Source organism: Mustelus asterias, chromosome 13, assembly GCF_964213995.1.
Source record: "Mustelus asterias chromosome 13, sMusAst1.hap1.1, whole genome shotgun sequence".
Lineage (NCBI taxonomy): Eukaryota > Metazoa > Chordata > Chondrichthyes > Carcharhiniformes > Triakidae > Mustelus > Mustelus asterias.
The window spans coordinates 64497162-64517445 of NC_135813.1; the positions used below are offsets into that span (position 1 = coordinate 64497162).

General features: G+C 42.4%; 1 protein-coding gene across 4 annotated transcripts in view; it reads left to right on the forward strand.

Annotated features, from left to right (window-relative positions):
- The first annotated feature begins 7223 nt into the window (after positions 1–7223).
- The window catches only part of rnf10 (ring finger protein 10), a 33875-nt gene continuing 20814 nt past the window's right edge, over positions 7224–20284 (forward strand). For all 4 annotated transcript variants that reach the window (XM_078226944.1, XM_078226945.1, XM_078226946.1 and 1 more), the window contains exons 1-5: positions 7224–7672; positions 13685–13875; positions 17149–17357; positions 17949–18039; positions 19271–19455. In XM_078226944.1, the coding sequence (XP_078083070.1) occupies positions 7579–7672; positions 13685–13875; positions 17149–17357; positions 17949–18039; positions 19271–19455 (770 nt within the window). In that variant the 5' untranslated portion in view covers positions 7224–7578. The remainder of the gene's footprint in view (positions 7673–13684; positions 13876–17148; positions 17358–17948; positions 18040–19270; positions 19456–20284) is intronic.

Here is a 20284-nt window from a genome sequence, read left to right on the forward strand (position 1 = left end):
TTCTGGCAGGCTAAAAGCAGAAAGTGCTATAAATACTTGCCAGGTCTGGCACAACAGTTTCTCCTGAGAGAAACAGAATTAATATTTCAGGTCAACAAAGCTTGAAAGGTGATAACCTATAATGTTAAATTTGTTTCTCCTATGACCCCAGACCTGCTGAGTGCATTTTCTGTTATCATTTCAGATTTAGCCATATTTAGCTCCCAGGCATTGGGTAGAGATGGTGTGGGAGTGTCAGGTTCTAACGTGTTGTTGCGCAGGTAACGGGCTACATACATTGCATGGTGCAGATTTCTGGGTCTGCTATTGGTGCCATATCAAAGCTCTGAAATGTTTCCACCAAAGACATCTGAGGTCATAGAAATCATAGAAACCCTACAGTGCAGAAGGAGGCCATTCGGCCCATCGAGTCTGCACCGACCACAATCCCACCCAGGCCCTACCCCCATATCCCGACATATTTTACCCGCTAATCCCTCTAATCTACACATCCCAGGACACTAAGGGGCAATTTTAGCATGGCCAATCAACCTAACCCGCACATCTTTGGACTGTGGGAGGAAACCGGAGCACCCGGAGGAAACGCACGCAGACACGAGGAGAATGTGCAAACTCCACACAGACAGCGACCCGAGCCGGGAATCGAACCCGGGACCCTGGAGCTGTGGAGCAGCAGAAGAATTTGATGGTAAGAGAAAATCACAGACAACATTATGCTGGGCTCAACTAGCATGGAGAGCACCTTCCAGAAATGTCAAATTTGATGGGCAGACCATATTAATTTGAGTTTGTTCATTTGGTTTGACCTTAAAAGAGGCCTGCATGGACTATGACAGAATCCTCAAGCAGATCTTTTATGGCACGGTGGCACAGTGGTTAGCACTGCTGCCTCACAGCGCCAGGGACCCAGGTTCGATTCCTGGCTTGGGTCACTGTCTGTGTGGAGTCCGCACATTCTCCCCATGTCTGCGTGGGTTTCCATCCTGGTGCTCCAGTTTCCTCCCACAGTCCAAAAGACGTGTTGGTTAGGTGCATTGGCCATGCTAAATTCTCCCTCAGTGTACCCAACAGGTGCTGGAGTGTGGCGACTAGGGGATTTTCACAGTAACTTCATTGCATTGTTGTGACTAATAAATTAACTTTAACTTTAACTTTTAAAGGTAACCGTCTAAGGGCAATTTTTTAAAAATTCATTTGTGGGACGTGGGTGTCGCTGGCTGACCAGCATTTATTGCCCATCCCTAGTTGCCCTTGATAAAGTGATGATGAGCTGCCTTCTTGAAACACTGCAGCCATGTGCTTTGGGTTGACCCACAATGCTGTTAGGGAGGGAATTCTTTGCAACTGCGAAGGAATGGCGACACGGTAGCACAGTGGTTAGCACTGCTGCTTCACAGCTCCAGGGTCCTGGGTTCGATTCCCAGCTTGGGTCACTGTGTGGAGTTTGCACATTCTCCTCGTCTCTGCGTGGGTTTCCTCCGGGTGCTCCGGTTTCCTCCCACAGTCCAAAGATGTGCGGGTTAGGTTGATTGGCCATGCTAAAATTGCCCCTTAGTGTCCTGGGATGTGTAGATTAAGGGATTAGCGGGTAAAATATGTCGGGATATGGGGGTAGGGCCTGGGTGGGATTGTGGTCGGTGCAGACTCGATGGGCCGAATGGCCTCTTTCTGTACTGTAGGGTTTCTATGATTCTATGATTTTAATATTTGCAAGTCAGGATAGTGAGTGGCTTGGAGGGGAACTTGCAGGGGAACTTCTCATGTATCTGCTGCCCTTGTCCTTCTAGATGGAAGTGGTCGTGGGTTTGGAAAGGTGCTGTCTAAGGATCTTTGGTGAATTGCTGCAGTGCATCTTGTGGATAGTACACACTGCTGCTACTGAGTGTCGGTGATGGAGGGAGTGGACTTTTGCAGATGTGATGCCAACCAAGCAGGCTGCTTTGTCTTGAATGGTGTCAAGCTTCTTGAGTGTTGTTGCAACTGCACCCATCCAGACAAGTGGGGAGTATTCCATCATACTCCTGACTTGTGCCTTGTAGATGGTGGATAGGCTTTGGGGAGTCAGGAGGTGAGTTACTTGCCTCAGTATTCCTAGCCTCTGACCTGCTTTGGTAGCCACTGTGTTTATGTGGCGAGTTCAGTTAAGTTTTTGAAATCAAGGCACTCTAAAAAAGAGTCTTACAAACTTCTGCATTGCAGACCACCTCCCGTGGGAAATCATTGCACCAACTAGCCCATATGGGGGCAAGCACTGAAACTTGTTTGTGCATGTTTCAAAGACCATCTATGCAAACTCATAACATCTGATGTGGATGGTCAGAGGTGGCGCACCTCTGAAGTTCCGTCAAGCACCAACAATGACAACACAAACTGCAAATTGTGGATGTCCATGCCGATCTTGCATCACACTGCCCCTGTCTACATCAATGGAGATGAAGTACAAATGGTTGAGAGCTTCAAGTTTTTAGGTGTCCAGGTCACCAACAACGTGTCCTGGTCCCTCCATGTGGACGCTGTAGTTAAGAAGGCCCACCAATGCCTCTACTTTCTCAGAAGGCTAAGGAAATTTGACATGTCCGCTACAACCCTCATCAACTTCTACAGATGCACCATAGAAAGCATTCTTTCCAATTGTGTCACAGGTTGATATGGCTCCTGCTCTGTCCAAGACCGCAAAAACTACAAAGGGTCGTGAACGAAGCCCAGTCCATTATTCAAACCATTGACACTGTCTACACTTCCCGCTGCCTCGGAAAAGCAGCCAGCATAATCAAGGACCTCACGTACCCTGGACATACTCTCTTCTACCTTCTTCCATTGGGAAAAAGATACAAAAATCTGAGGACACCTACCAACCAACTCAAGAACAACTTCTTCCCTGTTGCCATCAGACTTTTGACTGGACCGACCTCGCATTAAGTTGATCTTTCTCTACACCCTAGCTATGACTGTAACACTACATTCTTCATTCTATCCTTTCCTTCCCTATGATGTGGAGATGCCGGCATTGGACTGGGGTAGACACAGTAAGAAGTCTCACAACACCAGGTTAAAGTCCAACAGGTTAATTTGGAATCATGAGCTTTCGGAGCCCTGCTCCTTCACCTGATGAAGGAGCAGCGCTCTGACAGCTCGTGATTTCAAATAAACGTGTTGGGCTTTAACCTGGTGTTGTGAGACTTCTTACTGTTCCTTCCCAATGTGCGGTATGTTTTGTCTGTTTTGTGCACAGGAAACAATACTTTTCACTGTATACCAATACATGTGACAATAATAAATCAAATCAAATCACTCATTGGTTATGAGAGGACACACACAAGGCAGATAAATCACTTGCAGCCTGGACAAACTCAAACAACGAGGAGTCTACCACAACGGGACTACACCCCACACTTTCTGATGTAGATGTGAGAGTGCTACCAACTGGATTAATTTGGTAGAAAAATTGATCATCAAATCTAACAGTAGGAACTGAGTACTTGTTGGCCAGGGAACAAATTTCATAAAACGTTCCCAATTGGTTGGCTTTTATTGTTCAACATATCGGGATGAGCCAAATGGTAGGACTGAATGTTCTGTCCCTTGACCTTCTCTCTATCGTTTTTACAAACATAAAATGGGCCTTTGAGCACCCCATTCTGGAAGATTGTGTACCCGCGAGATAGAAGATCAGCTTTGTCTTTGCCAGTGGAAATCTGGAGATATTCAGGTGACCACTAAAATGTTGAGACTCATATTGGCAATGATGACCCACTTTTTCAGAGTCTTATGAACTACCAGTGGATCCAATGGTTCGATTTCTGCCTGTCATCTGATGGAGAAAGCAAACAATGGGCGGTGATGCCAGGAAGCTACTGTAGACTGCTACTAAACTAAATGTGTTAAGTAATTCTGCTTACCATTTATGCTGCAAAAAATCAGTAATGTGGCCTCATATTATTTCAATAAGTAAATCTAAAGACTTGCTCTTTTGAAGCCAAAGGGTTGCTATCCAAACTGAGATGAGAAGAATGATGCTGAGATACATTTTCTGGAGTAAATAGCTTTCAAACTAACTTTGATTTTTTGATATTGTGATCATTTAAGGATGTTATCAATAGATGATACATTAGAAAGAGAAAAAAAGACCTTCCACAGCACTTTACATCCAAAAGCATGACTTAATTTTAAAAACATTTGAAATTAAGTCATGGCTGTAATGAGAAATGCCGTAGATTATTTGTGCATAGTAATATGTGGCAAATTTATCAGATAAATGACCAGATAATTTGGTTTATTAAGGTCAGTTGAGGAATAATCTTTGGATAAACTCTAATGCAAAATCAAAATACTGCGGTTGTTGGAAATCTGAAATAAAAACAGACAATTTCTGAAATATTCAGCAGGTCAGACAGTACCTGTGAAGAGAGAAACAGAGTAAATGCGGTCAACAACCTATCATCAGGTTCTGAAGTCAGATTATTGACCTGAAACATTAGCTGTGTTTCTCTACTAAAACCTTCTCGATTTGTTTTCTTTAATTAGTGCCATGGGATCTTTTGCATCCACTGGTGAGGTCATATGGGGACTTGGTTTAATGTCTCATCTGAAAGATGGCCCCTCTGGCATTTTGACTCAGAGGTAACCAAGGCAGCATAGAAAAAAAAGTACCAGCTTTCTGGACAATTGGATTGCTAACATTGATAATATACTATTTCTTAAGGAAGGACTTGAGAACTATAAATGGCTTTGAAAGTTTTTTTTTGGAAACTCCTAAACGTAATAGTTTTAGCACCAGTGGGAATTCAGGGAAATTATGAATTAATTCCTGTGCATTATGCCCATGTTTTGGATAGGCGAGCTGAAAAGAAATTGATAAGGAGACTGCAGACTGTACTTTTAAAAATTACCTTATCAATGCCTGAAGGCTCCAATGCGTGGTAGATAACCACATGTGGAGCTGTTGATGGTGCATTACTGGGCTGAGACCATATGTTTACATGGAGATAGGAGTGTGCCAACATACAAAAGATGCAGAAAATATATGCTAGGTCATTCAGGGTGTGCAAAGAGAAAATACAAGCTAACTTTAAGGTCTTCAGAACTCCCGGACTTTTCACTTCGGCACAGTGGTTAGCACTGCTGCCTCACAGTGCCAGGGACCCAGGTTCGATTCCCGGCTTGGGTCACTGTCTGTGCGGGGTCTGCATGTTCTCCCTGTGTCTGGGTTAGCTATCAACAGGTCCAGGCAGCGGGCGATCGACGGGGTCATCCATCCTGGCTGTCTGCCCCTCTACCGCTGCTATATTCGCGGGCAGGTATCCCTGGAGAGGGAGCATGCAGTGTCCACGGGTGCAGTTGACGCCTTCCGCGCCCGCTGGGCACTGCAGGGGCTGGGGTGTATTATAAACCCCGAAAATCACATTATGATTTAATGTTTTAAGTTTCCTTTTGACTTTGTTTTTTGTTTGGGCTGTTCCCCCTCCTTTTGGGGAGCTGCCCCTTTTAATTTGTCCCCAAGTTAATTTTAGTTCGTTTTTTTGGTTGGTATTGAAAGATATCCCTGCGTCGGGGTTTCCTTTGGGTGCTCCGGTTTCCTCCCACAGTCCGAAAGAAGTGCTGGTTAGGTGCATTGGCTATGCTAAATTTTCCCTCAGTGTACCTGAACAGGCACCGGAGTGTGGTGACAAAGGGATTTTCACAGTAACTTCATTACAGTGTTAATGTAAACCTACTTGTGACAATAATAAATAAACTTTAAGGTGGCACAGTGGTTAGCACTGCTGCCTCACAGCGCCAGGGATCTGGGTTTGATTCCCGGCTTGGGTCACTATCTGTGGAGTCTGCACATTCTCCCCATGTCTGCGTGGGTTTCCTCCGGGTGCTCTGGTTTCCTCCCACAGTCCAAAGATGTGCAGGTTAGGTGGATTGGCTATGCTAAAGTGCTAAGTGTTAAGGGTACTAGCTAGGTTAAATGCATGGGATTATGAGGATAGGCCCTGGGTGGAGTAGTGGTTGGTGCAGACCCAGTGGGCCGATTGGCCTCCTTCTGCACTGTAGGGATTCTACGATTAGCTGACTGCTATGTAATTTGCTTATTATGATATATATATATCTATATTCCAATCCTTGGTATATTATTATTACTAAAAGTCACGGCACTGCATAGAGGCAACCCTCTGTGATATATCTATACATGATGTGGAGATGCCGGCGTTGGACTGGGGTGAACACAGTAAGAAGTCTCACAACACCAGGTTAAAGTCCAACAGGTTTATTTGGTAGCAAATACCATAAGCTTTCGGAGCGCTGCTCCTTCGTCAGATGGAGTGGAAATGTGCTCTCAAACAGTGCAGAGACACAAAATCAAGTTACAGAATACTGATTAGAATGCGAATCCCTACAACCAGCCAGGTCTTAAAGATACAGACAATGTGGGTGGAGGGAGCATTAAACACAGGTTAAAGAGATGTGTATTGTCTCCAGACAGAACAGCTAGTGAGATTCTGCAAGCCCAGGAGGCAAGCTGTGGGGGTTACTGATAATGTGACATAAATCCAACATCCCGGTTCAGGCCGTCCTCATGTGTGCGGAACTTGGCTATCAGTTTCTGCTCAGCGACTCTGCGCTGTCGTGTGTCGTGAAGGCCGCCTTGGAGAACGCTTACCTGGCTGGCTGTAGGGATTCGCATTCTAATCAGTATTCTGTAACTTGATTTTGTGTCTCTGCACTGTTTGAGAGCACATTTCCACTCCATCTGACGAAGGAGCAGTGCTCCGAAAGCTTATGGTATTTGCTACCAAATAAACCTGTTGGACTTTAACCTGGTGTTGTGAGACTTCTTACTATATATCTATACACCAGTCCTTGGTATATTGTTAATATTATGAAAAGTCACTGCAGTGCATCAAGGCAACCCTCTGTTATGTGTCTAATGGCATTTGCTACCAAATAAACCTGGTGTTGTTAAAACTCTTACTATGTGTCTATACTCCAGCCCTTGGTCCCACTCCCATAACTAGCAATGCTCTGTAAGGTTGATTCACCAGCGTAAGAGGGCTGGCTGTGACGGGTATCATCACGTGATCAGCGAAAGCGGCCTGCCCATTGGTTGCCTGGGGGAAGCTTCGCTTTGGGTTGCGGATGGGTGGAATAAAACTACATTTCCCGGCGTGCCGTGAGACAGGTGCGCATGCGCCGGCCCTATCGCCAGCGTCTATAAAAGCGGCTTCGATCCGGGTCTTGGGCTTACTCTCTGGCGACTCGTCGCCATTTCGGAGCGGCGTTAGGAACGGGCAGGCTCGGCCTTAACCAACCGTCAGGGGCGCGGCGCGGGGGTGGGGGCCAAGTGACAGAGCTGGACCCTCTCCAACTCCACCTCAACGGGCTTGTTTCAAGCCGGCTTCGTCCCCCACCCCTCCCCACACACACGCTCTCTCTCCCTCCTCCTCCTCCGTCTTCATTTTCGCCATCTTTAGATTGGTCACGATGCAGAGGTCGCCATGATGAAGATTAAAGTTAGGCCCAGTTACGCGATGCCCTGTGGAAAATCGGTTGGCCCAACCAGCCCCGTCGTTCCCATCGAGCCGCTGGAAGCTGATGCTGGAAGATCCAGACATGGAGAAGAAGTCTGCTCGCTCCGCTTCGGCCGGACCCGCCAAGGCGCCACCCTCCGACAGTAAAGCCAAGCAAGGTAAGGAAGGGCACTGTTTACATTGAGTGTTTGCATGGCGATTCAAAGATGCACCGAACTCTCTCCATTCCCCCCATGAACTGTCACTCTGGGTAGAACATTGGAGCTTTGTTGTACGCTGCCAGATGAATCACACGCTCATCTTGTTTCCGTAAGCTCTATTTTCAAAATATACCTACTTTGTTATGTCAACTCATTATAGTAGCAATTTGTCAGGGGCTGACAAATCGTTAAATTGTTATAATTTCACCAAGATTGAGCCAACCCAATCAGCTGTCTCTGCTTCTCTCTGCGTGTCCCCCTTCTACTAGCCCCCTTTACCAAATTTCCTTTAATGTTCCTCCCCTCCCTGCCCTAGCCCTGAACTTTCATCTTCCTCTTTTCTTTGTCCTCTTATCCGCTCAACTTGTCCAAGAGAGGGTGGCACACTGGTTAGCACTGCTGCCTCACAGCACCAGAGACCCGGGTTCGATTCCTGGCTTGGGTCACTGTGTGTGCGGAGTCTGCATGTTCTCCCCATGTCTGCATGGGTTTCCTCCCGGGTGCTCCGGTTTCCTCCCACAGTCCAAAAGACGGACTGGTTAGGTGCATTGGCCGGCCATACTAAATTCTCCCTCCGTGTACCCGAACAGGCATCAGAGTGTAGTGACTAAGGGATTTTCACAATAACTTCATTGCAGTGTTAATGTAAGCCTACTTGTGACTAATAAATAAACTTTACTTAAAACTTTAAAAAGCCACCTCTGCCCTTGGTCCTATTCCCACTGAACTGTTGATCATTTTTTCTTTGTCTAGTTTTGTAAATGATCTCTTCAGGTACTGTTGTAAAATCTGCCATTATTATCACTGTTGTCATCACTTACAGCCCCAACCCCCCCCCCCCCCCCCCCCAAAACCATGATTCCTCCATCTTTGCAAGCTACCGTCCCATCACCAACCTCCCTTTTGTCTCCAAAGTCCTTGAAAGTGTTGTTGCTTTCCAAATCTGTTCCAATCTTTATTGGAACTTGTGTCTGAATTCCTATGATCATGTTTCTACCTCTGCCAAAATGCAGAAGTGGAAAGTCACAAATGTCATCTTGTGTATTATAATTCGGGTCAGAAATTCCAAAGTGTATTTTGAAGTCCGCCTGGATAATAAATTTTGCAATTTGAATTTGGCTAGGATTAGCACGAGATGTTTCACTTCAGATATGATTCAAATGACCCACTTGGGAGCTTTAATCAAAGTTTATGTAAGAATACAGTTGACAGTTAGCAATGACTTTTATCAATTACAGACAAAAACCAACCATGATATTTTATAAACCTTAACAACTATTTGAAATGTTCCAAGCAAACCTCCTTAAAACATACTCCTGCCACAGGTTTAACACACAATCAGAATGCTCACGTGCTGCTGGAACTTAGTCCTTTGGTTGGAGAATTGAAACTCTGACATCCCAGCCTTGTAACTTCCAGCAGCCCGAGATAGAGATAATGCCGCTGCTGGCCCCTGGGTTTTAGCCAGCAAACCACTTCAAGAGACAGAATTCTTGCTCCAGGAAGGCAAGAAGACCTGCTTCCAGCTAGCCAACAGAATCTATAATACCAGGGAGAGCGAGAACCTGCCTGCAACTTGAAAGAAGTCTCACAACACCAGGTTAAAGTCCAACAGGTTTATTTGGTAGCAAATGCCATAAGCTTTCGGAGTGCTGCTCCTTCGTCCGATGGAGTGGAAATGTGCTCTCAAACAGGGCACAGACACACAATCAAGTTGCAGAATACTGATTAGCGAGCGAATCCCTAAAGCCAGCCAGGTCTTCAAGGTACAGACAATGTGGGGTGGAGGGAGCATTAAACACAGGTTAAAGAGATGTGTATTGTCTCCAGACAGAACAGCTAGTGAGATTCTGCAAGCCCAGGAGGCCAGCTGTGGGGGTTACTGTGGGGGTTCAGTAACCCCCACAGCTTGCCTCCTGGGCTTGCAGAATCTCACTAGCTGTTTTGTCTGGAGATAATACACATCTCTTTAACCTGTGTTTAATGTTCCCTCCACCCCACATTGTCTGTACCTTTAAGACCTGGCTGGTTTTAGGGATTCGCACTCTAATCAGTATTCTGCAACTTGATTTTGTGTCTCTGCACTGTTTGAGAGCACATTCCCACTCCATCTGACGAAGGAGCAGCGCTCCGAAAGTTTATGGTATTTGCTACCAAATAAACCCGTTGGACTTTAACCTGGTGTTGTGAGACTTCTTACTGTGTTCACCCCAGTCCAATGCCGGCATCTCCTCAACATTGCAACTTGAAAACCAGGCAGCTTCTGACTCTGAACCAAAACGGAAAGTGAATCCTTGGATTCTTTGACCTGTCAATCAATCTTCCCCCTAAAAAATCAAAAGGTTGTAAAACTCTGGACACTGCATGAAGCCCAGAGTAAGAAAAACAAAATCCCATTTAAACCATTTGAAGCAACAATAAAAGGACTGCTAAGTAGGCAGCTGGTGCCACAATGAAAAAGGCTTGCATTCTACAGAAAACATGGTTTTAAAAAACATTTCTTAAAGGCGCACTAGTGTCATGTGTGACAGTGATAAAGATAAACTTTCCCTTGTCCTTCTCAACCTGCCTGTAGCCTTCAACATGGCTGACCAGCATCCTTCACCAACATGGTGTCCACTGTTATCTAGCTGAGTAGGACTGCTCCCGTGTGATTGCAGTTTTATCTTAGCCAGAGAACCACTTGCAATTGCTTTTTTTTCCCAATCACCTGCACTGTTATCCTTGTCCCTCCAGGATCTATTCTCTGCCCTCTTTTTTTTTGTTTCTCTTTTACATGCTGACCCTTAGTGACATCAGTTGAAGGCAGTGTTAGTTTTCACATTTGTGCTGACCAACACACCCAGCTCTCTCTTGCCACCACTTCTCTCAACTTTATTGCTGCTAAATTATTAAGATGATTATTTAAAATAAGTAAATAATGAGCAGAAATGTCCTCCGATCAAATATTGGGAAGAGAGAAACCATTATTTTTGGCACCTGTTCCAAAGCCTGCTACCTAGCTACTGACAGTATCCCTCTCCCTGGCAGCAGTCTGAGATTAAGCCAATCTGTTCACTACCTTGGTGTCAAAATTAATCCTGCGTTGAACTTGTGATCTTTTATTTGTGCCATCGATAATACTTTTTCCTGTAAACTTGAGTATTCCAACACTCTTGGCTGATCTCTCAAATTCTGCCTCCATAAGCTTGTGATCACCAACTCTCTGCTCAAGACTTAGTTTGCAGCAAGCCATTCCCCCCTCGCCCCTGTGCTTGCTTAACCTGAATTGGCTCTGGGTGAAGAAGTATTTTGATTTTAAAGTTCTTCCCATTTTTGAATCCCTCATTAACCTTGTTGAATAATCCCCTACAATCCTCTGAGACATCTATCCTCTAATTCTGGTCTCTTGCGCATCCCAATTATAATTGCCCTTCCATCGGTGGCTGTGCCTTCAGTTGCCTTGGCCCCAAGCTCTGTAATTTCCCTCCCTGTACACCTCTGCCTCAACTTCAATTTCCTCCTTGAAACCTACCTCTTTGACCAAGATTTTGGTCATCTGACCTAATGTCTCCTGATGTGACTCAGTGTTTTGTTTATAATGCTGCTGCAAAGCATTTTGGGACATTGGATTACATTAATGGTGCTATGTAAATAAAGCTTTTTGTTTGAACTTGTTTGTGTGCTGCAGGTTGTGCATATAAATTTCTGCTTGCGTGTTCCAACACGCATTGAAATGATTTGAAAAGTGTTGGAGTGACGATAAGAATTAGTTACTTAAATGAGTGCTTTTGAGTGATCAGAGCAGGTGAATATCAATAATACATTGTCAGGTAGCTAAATATGTTGGTTAATGGCTTGTTTTCGAAATTTTCCTTGTTTGTTCTGTTCAGTTGGTTGAAGTTGGGTTTTGTTACCCTTGTTCATTTAGATTTATTTGTCAATACAAGGCTGTTATAGGTTTGTGAAACCTGCAGGGACTTCTCACTTGAGGAGACGCACCCTTCTTCAAGTGCAACACTGCAAAGGGGAAGGGAAAAAGCAGGTGGACTTGAATTTTTTTTAACCCAATCCTCAAATTTCAATACTACACCAACATTTTGCATGGACTCTTCTCCACTCTTTTCTGCTGGTGTTAAAATTAGCAACTTTTTGTTCAAGCTAACAGTTAAATTGCGTGATGCCGATTTCTTGTTCGCTTTTTATTCCCCACCCTGTTGCAACTCATTGATATTCATACTGATATTCTTGGGTTCGGGTGTGACCCACTTCTATTTCAGTACATGCTGTTGACCTGATAATTGGAGATGTAGGTGAAAGGATGTTGGATTAATCTGTCTGGTGCTTTCCAGATACTGGAAAAGAGTTGATGTGAGCTCCAGGTAATATTTTGACCAATTCTTTAGAGAGGTGAATATTTTTTAATTTTAAGCACTCAAATTACAAAGCAATCTGGTTCATGGAATCTTCAACACAGTAGCTGTCAGATCGTTGTCTACCAATACTGCTTCTCAATGCAGTACAAGGCATTGAATTTGTGAATATCATTGACACACACAACCTATTGATAACTTTTGGAGCCGTCCGTGTTAATGAGAATGACAGTAAGTGGAGTTTGAGAAGCTTATTTCTGAGTGCTGTAATCCTGGAGCTCCTCTTGGTGAAAATTTCATCTTGTGCTAAACTCATTTACATCTTTAATTCCATGACAATTTAAATGTATTCTATATTGCAACTGAAGGAGAGACTGGAGTATGCTATTTAAACCCCTTGAACTTGTTCTGCTATTCGATGAAATGATGGCTGATTTGCAACCCAACTCTACACTTGCATTTGCTCTATATCCCTTATACTTAGCCTACTGAAAGGCTGTCAATTTTTAAGATTAACAACTGATCTGTCATCATCTGCTAGTTGCCCTCGAGTTCTAAAAGCTTACTACCCTTTGTGTGTTGTGTTACAGAATTTCACTCAAGACATCTATCTCTAAATTTTGAATGTCTCCTAAACCTATACTCCCTAACTCGCACAAATAAGGTAGATTGGGACAGAATATCAGTTCTGCTAAATATCTTCAACTTCAATAAAATCACTGAAACGTCCAGTTTGCAGGGAATATAGCTCCACTTTGTGCAATCATTTGTTGTAGCTTGAGCATTGAGTCTAGGTATTATTCTACTAAATCTATGCTGTATGCCCGCTGAGGCCTACAGTTCAAAGTGTAGTGAACAACTACTTTCCTTTCTAATAAAGAACCTAAATTCATCATTAAAACCTTCAAATAGAATGATCTAATACTCCACTACTGTTCTGTAATTGTTTTAATGGTTACTTATTTCTAGTAGATGAGTCGAAAGAGGACAATGGCAAATGTCAAAACAAAAGCCAATGTGATGCATTACTGCTCCTTGTACTTTAATGGGCCATCTGCAAGCATTAATTAAAGAACATTTGCCCTTGATGTCTACCAGGTCACTGAAGGAATCTCTGCTTTACATTTGAATTTACACAGATACTGGAGTTGTTCTGGGTCAAATTTATTTTGATTATGGAAAGGAGTGTCTTGTTGAATCTAAATTGAGCATGATTAAAATGTAGAATTATTTGCAGATTGCGAAATTGCCTGCAAGAGCCCCCCCCGGGGCTAATCTATCCTAGACATCTTGGGACACTTTGGTGATAGTTTAGCATGTCCCGTCCACATAACCTGCACATCTCCAGACTGTGGGAGGAAACCGGAGCACTTGAGGGAACCCACGTAGATATGGGGAGAACATACAAACGCCACACAGTCACCCAAAGCCAGAATTGAACCCGGGTTCCTGGAGCTGAGGCAGCAGTGCTAACTACTCTGCTGTCTCTGGCAGTTGGTTGGCGACATTTGTTTGTTCTAATTCCTCTTGAGCAGCTTGCTTAGTATTATTCTTGGAAAGTTGAAGGTTCTGTTTGTGTGGACTAAAAATGAATATATTCTTAAACACATTTCTACAGATGGTAAAGGTGGAACTGGATCAAGACGCTACAACAGGAAAAGAGACCCAACTTTTCCCAAAAACGAAAATGTATCTAACCAGACCCGCCGCACCAATCCACAGAAAAGCAAAGCTTTTGACAAGAGACCCCCTGCACGTGGTGGCAACAAATCCTTTAGCACTTTTGGTAATGGTGGTAGACGGGAAGAGGTGAGATTGACTAGTTTTACAGTAATGTTTTAATGGATGTATGGTGCAGTTCTAGGACTTACTGATCGCTGATTTGAAGAGGAAAGATTAACGTGTGAAGTCTTAAATACATGGTGCAATTTGAGTTTGATTGGTGTCTTGGAATGTATACCATGCATGTTCAAACCTGAAGAGTTTGTCCCTCTTAACAGTTGAACTGACAGATGTCTGGCCATCAGTTGCTGTAGAGGTGGCACGGTTCTGGGCCTGATCTGTGTGCTGAAATAGCCATTTTCAATAAAAGTCTCATAATGCCTGAACTTGGGATCAGAAGAATTGATGCATTTATCTAGTGCTGTGACTTCAATTGTATGGTGGAAGGATGAAATTATTCAGGCTCTGCTGTGATAACCCAATGTCAAATAACCTGTTATACTGTGTATGAATAACTACTTTGTAGGCCACTTGGCCTACCTAGAATCTTCCACCATTCAATGAGATCATGGCTCATCTGAGACTCAACTCCATATACCTACCTATGCCCGATATATTACAATTGGTTTGGCCTCAGTTGCTGTTTGTGGAAGAGTGTTCTGTACTTATAATATTTTGGTGTGTGGAAGTATTTCCTTCCTGGAAGTATCTCCAAATGTTAGACTCCCCAGCCAGTGGATATAGGATAGATGGAGAAAAGCTATCTACCCTATCTGTTCCCATTAAATCGTGATAACATCTATCAAATCACCCCATTAAACCTCAATTCCAGCAAATACAGCCTGCGTTTGTGATTCTCATTGAATGGTACCTGGCCTCCAAGGGTTAAACTATCATTCTGGTAGGCTTTTGCTGCGTTCCCTCCAAGGCTGATTTATGCACCGTAAGATGTTATGCTCAGGACTGTTCTCAATACTCCAGGTATTTCTAGCTAAGACTTCTGCTCCTTGTGTTCTGGTCCCATAAAGACCAGCTTTCCATTAGCCTTGTTTGATTATTTTTTGTACCTGTATGTGACATTTATTTGCCACAGTTCTGTTAATTCAATTCGTCTAATGTAATTAGTCTGTCAATGTCTCCTTGATTTTATGCTTCTATCTGCACTGCTTACTGTGCCATATATAGTTGTCATTGGCAAATTTGAATATGCAGCTTTCTAAGCTATTAAAGAATATGGTGAATACTTAAGCTCCTAACATCAATTCTTGCAGGATACCACTAGTCACATTTCGCCAATTTCCCTGCCTTTTCCCCATATTTCTGCACATTGTTTCTATTCAAGTATTCATCTAATGCCCTCTTGATTTCTTTGATTTTAATCTGCCTCCTTCACATTTATAGGCAGCACATTCCAGATCTGAACCACTCATGTGAAAAAGTTTTTTCTCGTCACATTTTCTACTTTCGCAAATCACTTTAAATCTGTGCCCCCTCATTCTTGATCCTTTTACGAATGGGAACAGTTTCTCCCTATCTACTCTCTAGCCTCCATGATTTTGAACATCTCTTGATCAAAATTCATCTTAGCCACTTTCTGTCCGAGAAGAACAGTCCCAATCTCTTTCTTCTATCCTTTCAACTGAAGTTTCTCAACCCTGTCACCATTCTTGTAAACCTCTTCTGCATCCCCTTCAATGCATTCACACCCTTTCTATTGTGTGGTGCGCGAAACTGTGCACACTACTCCAGCTCAGCTGAGATCTAATTAGTGTCTTGTGTAAGTTCAGCATAACGTCCTTGTTTTGTACTCTATGCCCCTATTAATAAAGCCAGATATATATCATATGCTTAACTGCTCTTGTCACCTGTCCTGCCACCTTAAATGATCTATACACATGCACCCTGGCCTCAATATCCATGGACATTACCCTGTCTGCTACTTTTCAAAAAAGAATGCGATCACGTTTGTAAGCATGACTTATCCTTTACAGCAGGATATTTTGGTCTGCTGAACAATTTCTATTAAGTTATAGATTCTTATTAGATGTTAGATGTTATTTGAATTCCCTAAAAGTGACGTCACAGGTGGATAGGGTCGTAAAGAGTGCCTTTGGTACATTGGCCTTTATAAATCGGAGTATCGAGTATAAAAGTTGGAGTGTTATGGTAAGGTTATATAAGGCATTGGTGAGGCCGAATTTGGAGTATTGTGTACAGTTTTGGTCACCTAGTTACAGGAAGGATGTAAATAAGATTGAAAGAGTGCAGAGAAGGTTCACAAGGATGTTGCCGGGACTTGAGAAGCTGAGTTACAGAGAGAGATTGAATAGGTTGGGACTTTATTCCCTGGAGCGTAGAAGATTGAGGGGAGATTTGATAGAGGTGTATAAGATTTTGATGGGTATAGATAGAATGAATGCAAGCAGGCTTTTTCCGCTGAGGCTAGGGGAGAAAAAAACCAGAGGACATGGGTTAAGGGTGAAAGGAGAAAAGTTTAAAGGGAATATTAGGGGGGGCTTCTTCACGCAGAGAGTGGTGGTAGTGTGGAATGAGCTGCCGGATAAAGTGGTAAATGCGGGGTCACTTTTAACATTTAAGAAAAACTTGGACGGGTTCATGGATGAGAGGGGTGTGGAGGGATATGGTCCAAGTGCAGGTCAGTGGGACTAGGCATAAAATGGGTCCGCACAGACAAGAAGGGCCAAAAGGCCTGTTTCTGAGCTGTAATTTTCTATGGTTCTATGGTTAGTTGCAGCATAACTGGTCTATAATTCTCTGATGTAGAATTTTCCAATCCAAGAGAATGGTTGCAGAATTTGGAAAACCTTGACAGAATATGCATGTTCACACCTTCAAAACACAGATACAAGCTATCTGGCAATCCTGGGGTTTTGTTGCTCGAGTGTCGTAATTTTTTTCATTGTTACTTTGCTTACATTATTCTTTGAGCTTCTCTCATCAGTATTTGTTTCCTTGGCATTTTTGATGTGCTAAGCTCTTCCTCTACTGTAAATATTGATGCAAAGTAATTGTTCAACATGTGTACCATTTCCCTAGTTTGCATGGACCAGATTACAGTTATGTTAGCATTTCTCCTCATCAACTTTTTTCCTAATATATTTATAGAGCTTTTTAATATACTCAACAAATTTTTTTCTTGCACTTTTTCTGTAGCACTTACTATCTGTTTTGGTACTTTGAGATACTTGAAGGCGGTCTGTCATGCATGGAACTGATGTAGAAATGAGTCCGGATCTTTGTACGAAGGTGGGGAGGGAGATAGTGTGAAGACATTATACTGGGATGTCCTATTGAATAGTGAATTGCAACACAAAATAAGACTGTTTTGTCTGTTTACAGGTAGCAGAGGTGCAGAGGGCAGAGTTCAGTCCTGCCCAATTTGCTGGTCCTAAGAAGATAAGCCTAAACCACTTGTTAAACTTTACATTTGAACCTCGTGGACAGTCAGGCTCACATTATGATGGCAATTGCCATGGAGGCTGGGGAAGGAGAAACAAATGGGGACATAAACATAAACCTTTCAACAAGGAGCAGTTTTTGCAGGCCAAGTAAGTAAAAGAAACAACATGAATCCAATGACCTGGGTTCTTGTTGCTTAAGTGTCTGAATCACCCTAGGTCAAGTTTGGCAGGACATAATCAACAGTAAAACTCATTGCACTCTGCTAAATATCTGACACCAGTAAGATTTCTTTGCTGCACCAGCTGCTTTTCTTTTGAGTGAAAAGTGCTACTGAATATTATTCATTAGAAAGGTGCTTCCCACCTATTGAGGTGGGGGACGGAGGAGCGTCAAGTTCATATTTTCTAGATATAGTTTTCTCGAATTCCACTTCATGAGGGAGAATTTGAAATTGCTTAGTTTTTCCCCGATTTGCACAATGTGAAATTTGTTCCCAAGGGCCCAGCTGTTTGTTGCTTTCTGTAGATAGCTGCTGTAAAATGCATATGACTTATTTCACCGTCTTCTCAAAACAAATTTGTTACTGTATACTGCTAAAATTAGTGCTCCCGCACCTAATAGTTTTGAGGTGAGGACTAAAGTAATAGGAGTAGAATCAAAAACTCTTAAGGAGCTGTCTGTAAAGGCTGATTTAAGCTTCGAGTTTTAAGTGACTAATTTTACATGTTCTTTTCAAGCTGTCAATTTGTGGTCTCAGAAGAGCAAGACTACAGTGTTCACTTTGCTGACCCAGATACATTGGTGAACTGGGACTTTGTACAGCAGGTGGTGAGTATTGTATATGTGTAGTTAGGATGTAGTTTGGCTTCACTAGTGATAGTGAATTGGAGAGCAGAAAACACAACAGGCGTGGAAAAAAATAATTTTGCTATTAAATGGTTTCAGAGGGTTTAAGATACTTTTAGCAAGCTTTTCAATTTGCTGTTCTCTGCAGATATATTCCAGTGAACATGAGCCAGAAATTTCTGCCTCCATAAAGAACTTTAAGCCTTAGGATTCGGATCATATTTGCCATTGTAGCCAGCACTCTAGTTGCTGAAAATATCAATGCATCTTAGTTAATTAGATGCTTTTAATTGCGATTTGTATTAGTGGTTTAATCCTTAACCAACTGATACTTCACACTGCCTTGCATATCTGTTGCGCTCTCCCTTTACATTATCTGTCTCGTACTCCAATTTGAGTCAGTTGCTTGAGACTAGGTTAACACACAGGTTGTACACTGTTTCAAAGTGCATGTTTGAAGCTAGGAAATTGATTGAATTTCATGGACAACAGATTAGATTTATCAGATGGATTGGTTTCTCGCTTTGGAGGCAGTCAAGAGTTAATTGGATCTAGAACCTAACGTACAGAAGTTGAGCAGCCTTTGAGGTAGGTTAAGTAGCAACATCATTGATCTTAGGAAATAAACTGAATGGGGTAAATGAGCAAAGGGATTCTAGATAGTTAGAAACAATGAAAAATGATAACTGCTGATTATTTTTAGGGATTCAAAACAGTGAAATTATGTTAAACTTGTTGGAACCTGTGCAGAGTTCTAAACTCCATACTACAAAAAAAATCATAGCACTGAAGATGGTATAAACAGGATTAAGACAAAGGTACCAGAACTGAGCAAGCACAGCTATTGGAAAAGATTAAACAGGTTGGGGCTTTATAAACTGAAAATTCTGAATAGGTTAGACAGGGATAAATGCAAAGAGAATGTTTCCACTTGTGGAAGAATACAAGACCAGTGATCTTAAATAGTTAATAAACCAAATAGGGACGTGAGACATTTCTTTATTCGGTGGTTTGAATGTGATGTGGAACGTGCTACCACAGGAAGTGATTGAGGCAAATGGATGCTTCAAAGTAATATGTCAGAGAAAAGGGAGTAGAAGATGTACTGAAGAATACAAGATATGCTTTCTGATATTACCTGGTATTGTTTCTTTGTAGGGTCAAAATTGGTGTTTTCTGATTAAGATTACTAAAGTGTGTCTTTATTTTCTAGCGCATTTGTAGTCATGAAGTTCCTTCGTGTCCAATCTGCTTGTATCCTCCCTCTGCTGCAAAGATAACTCGCTGTGGACACATCTACTGTTGGGCTTGTATTCTCCACTATCTCTCTCTCAGTGAGAAAACATGGGGGAAATGCCCTATCTGTTATGAGGCTGTACATAAAAAAGACCTCAAGAGGTGAGAATGAGAACTGCTTTTAGACGATCTAATTGTCTTCTGTTTGCAAAAAGTAGTCTTGTATTTGGAAGATGAGTCTAGTGTAATCGTATTAATTTGTCAAAGTAATGTTTCTGTTAGAATTGTAATTTTTGTGTAATGTTAACGTGTAATTTTAAGTCTTGAGAATTTGCCTTTTCAGAATGGCTGTAGTTTAATATAATGTTAAATGAACTGTTCAACATACTTGGACGTGATGATTTTCTTCCCTCCAGCATTATGAAAAGGTAATATTGTGCTGAGATGCTAATTGAAAAATGTACTAAAGATCAGATGGGAATTTACTTTGTTAGAGCTATATAGATCTGAAATTTTAACTCCATTGCCCAATAGAATTGGTGGATAGTTTTAATAGTTTGCAGTAATCTTGTAAAATGTGGTGCAATTTGAAAAGGTTAATTGTATGCTTAGTGCGCATAAGTCATAGATCATTACAATGTGCTTTGATTAAACACCTTGAGCAAGCGAGGGCTTATTCATATCTGGAAATTGATATTGTTGGGTGGGGAAACAGTGAATAAGGACCATGCATGAAGCAATTTTTAGTGTAGCAGACTGCATTGAAACTGGTTGTAATCTCTAGTTCATCTCATGCTATTATGAATAACAATACTGAGTTGATGAATCATGCTGTTAGTAAGCACTGTGCTAATCTGTGGCCCATAGTGCCAGAGTCATACCATTGGATTGTAATCTCTCTTTACACCATGAGGTTGATTGTGTGGTGGTGGAAAGCTGCTTCTGTGCATCTTCCACATCTGCACTGTTAAAGTTGTGATTTTTCAATTAT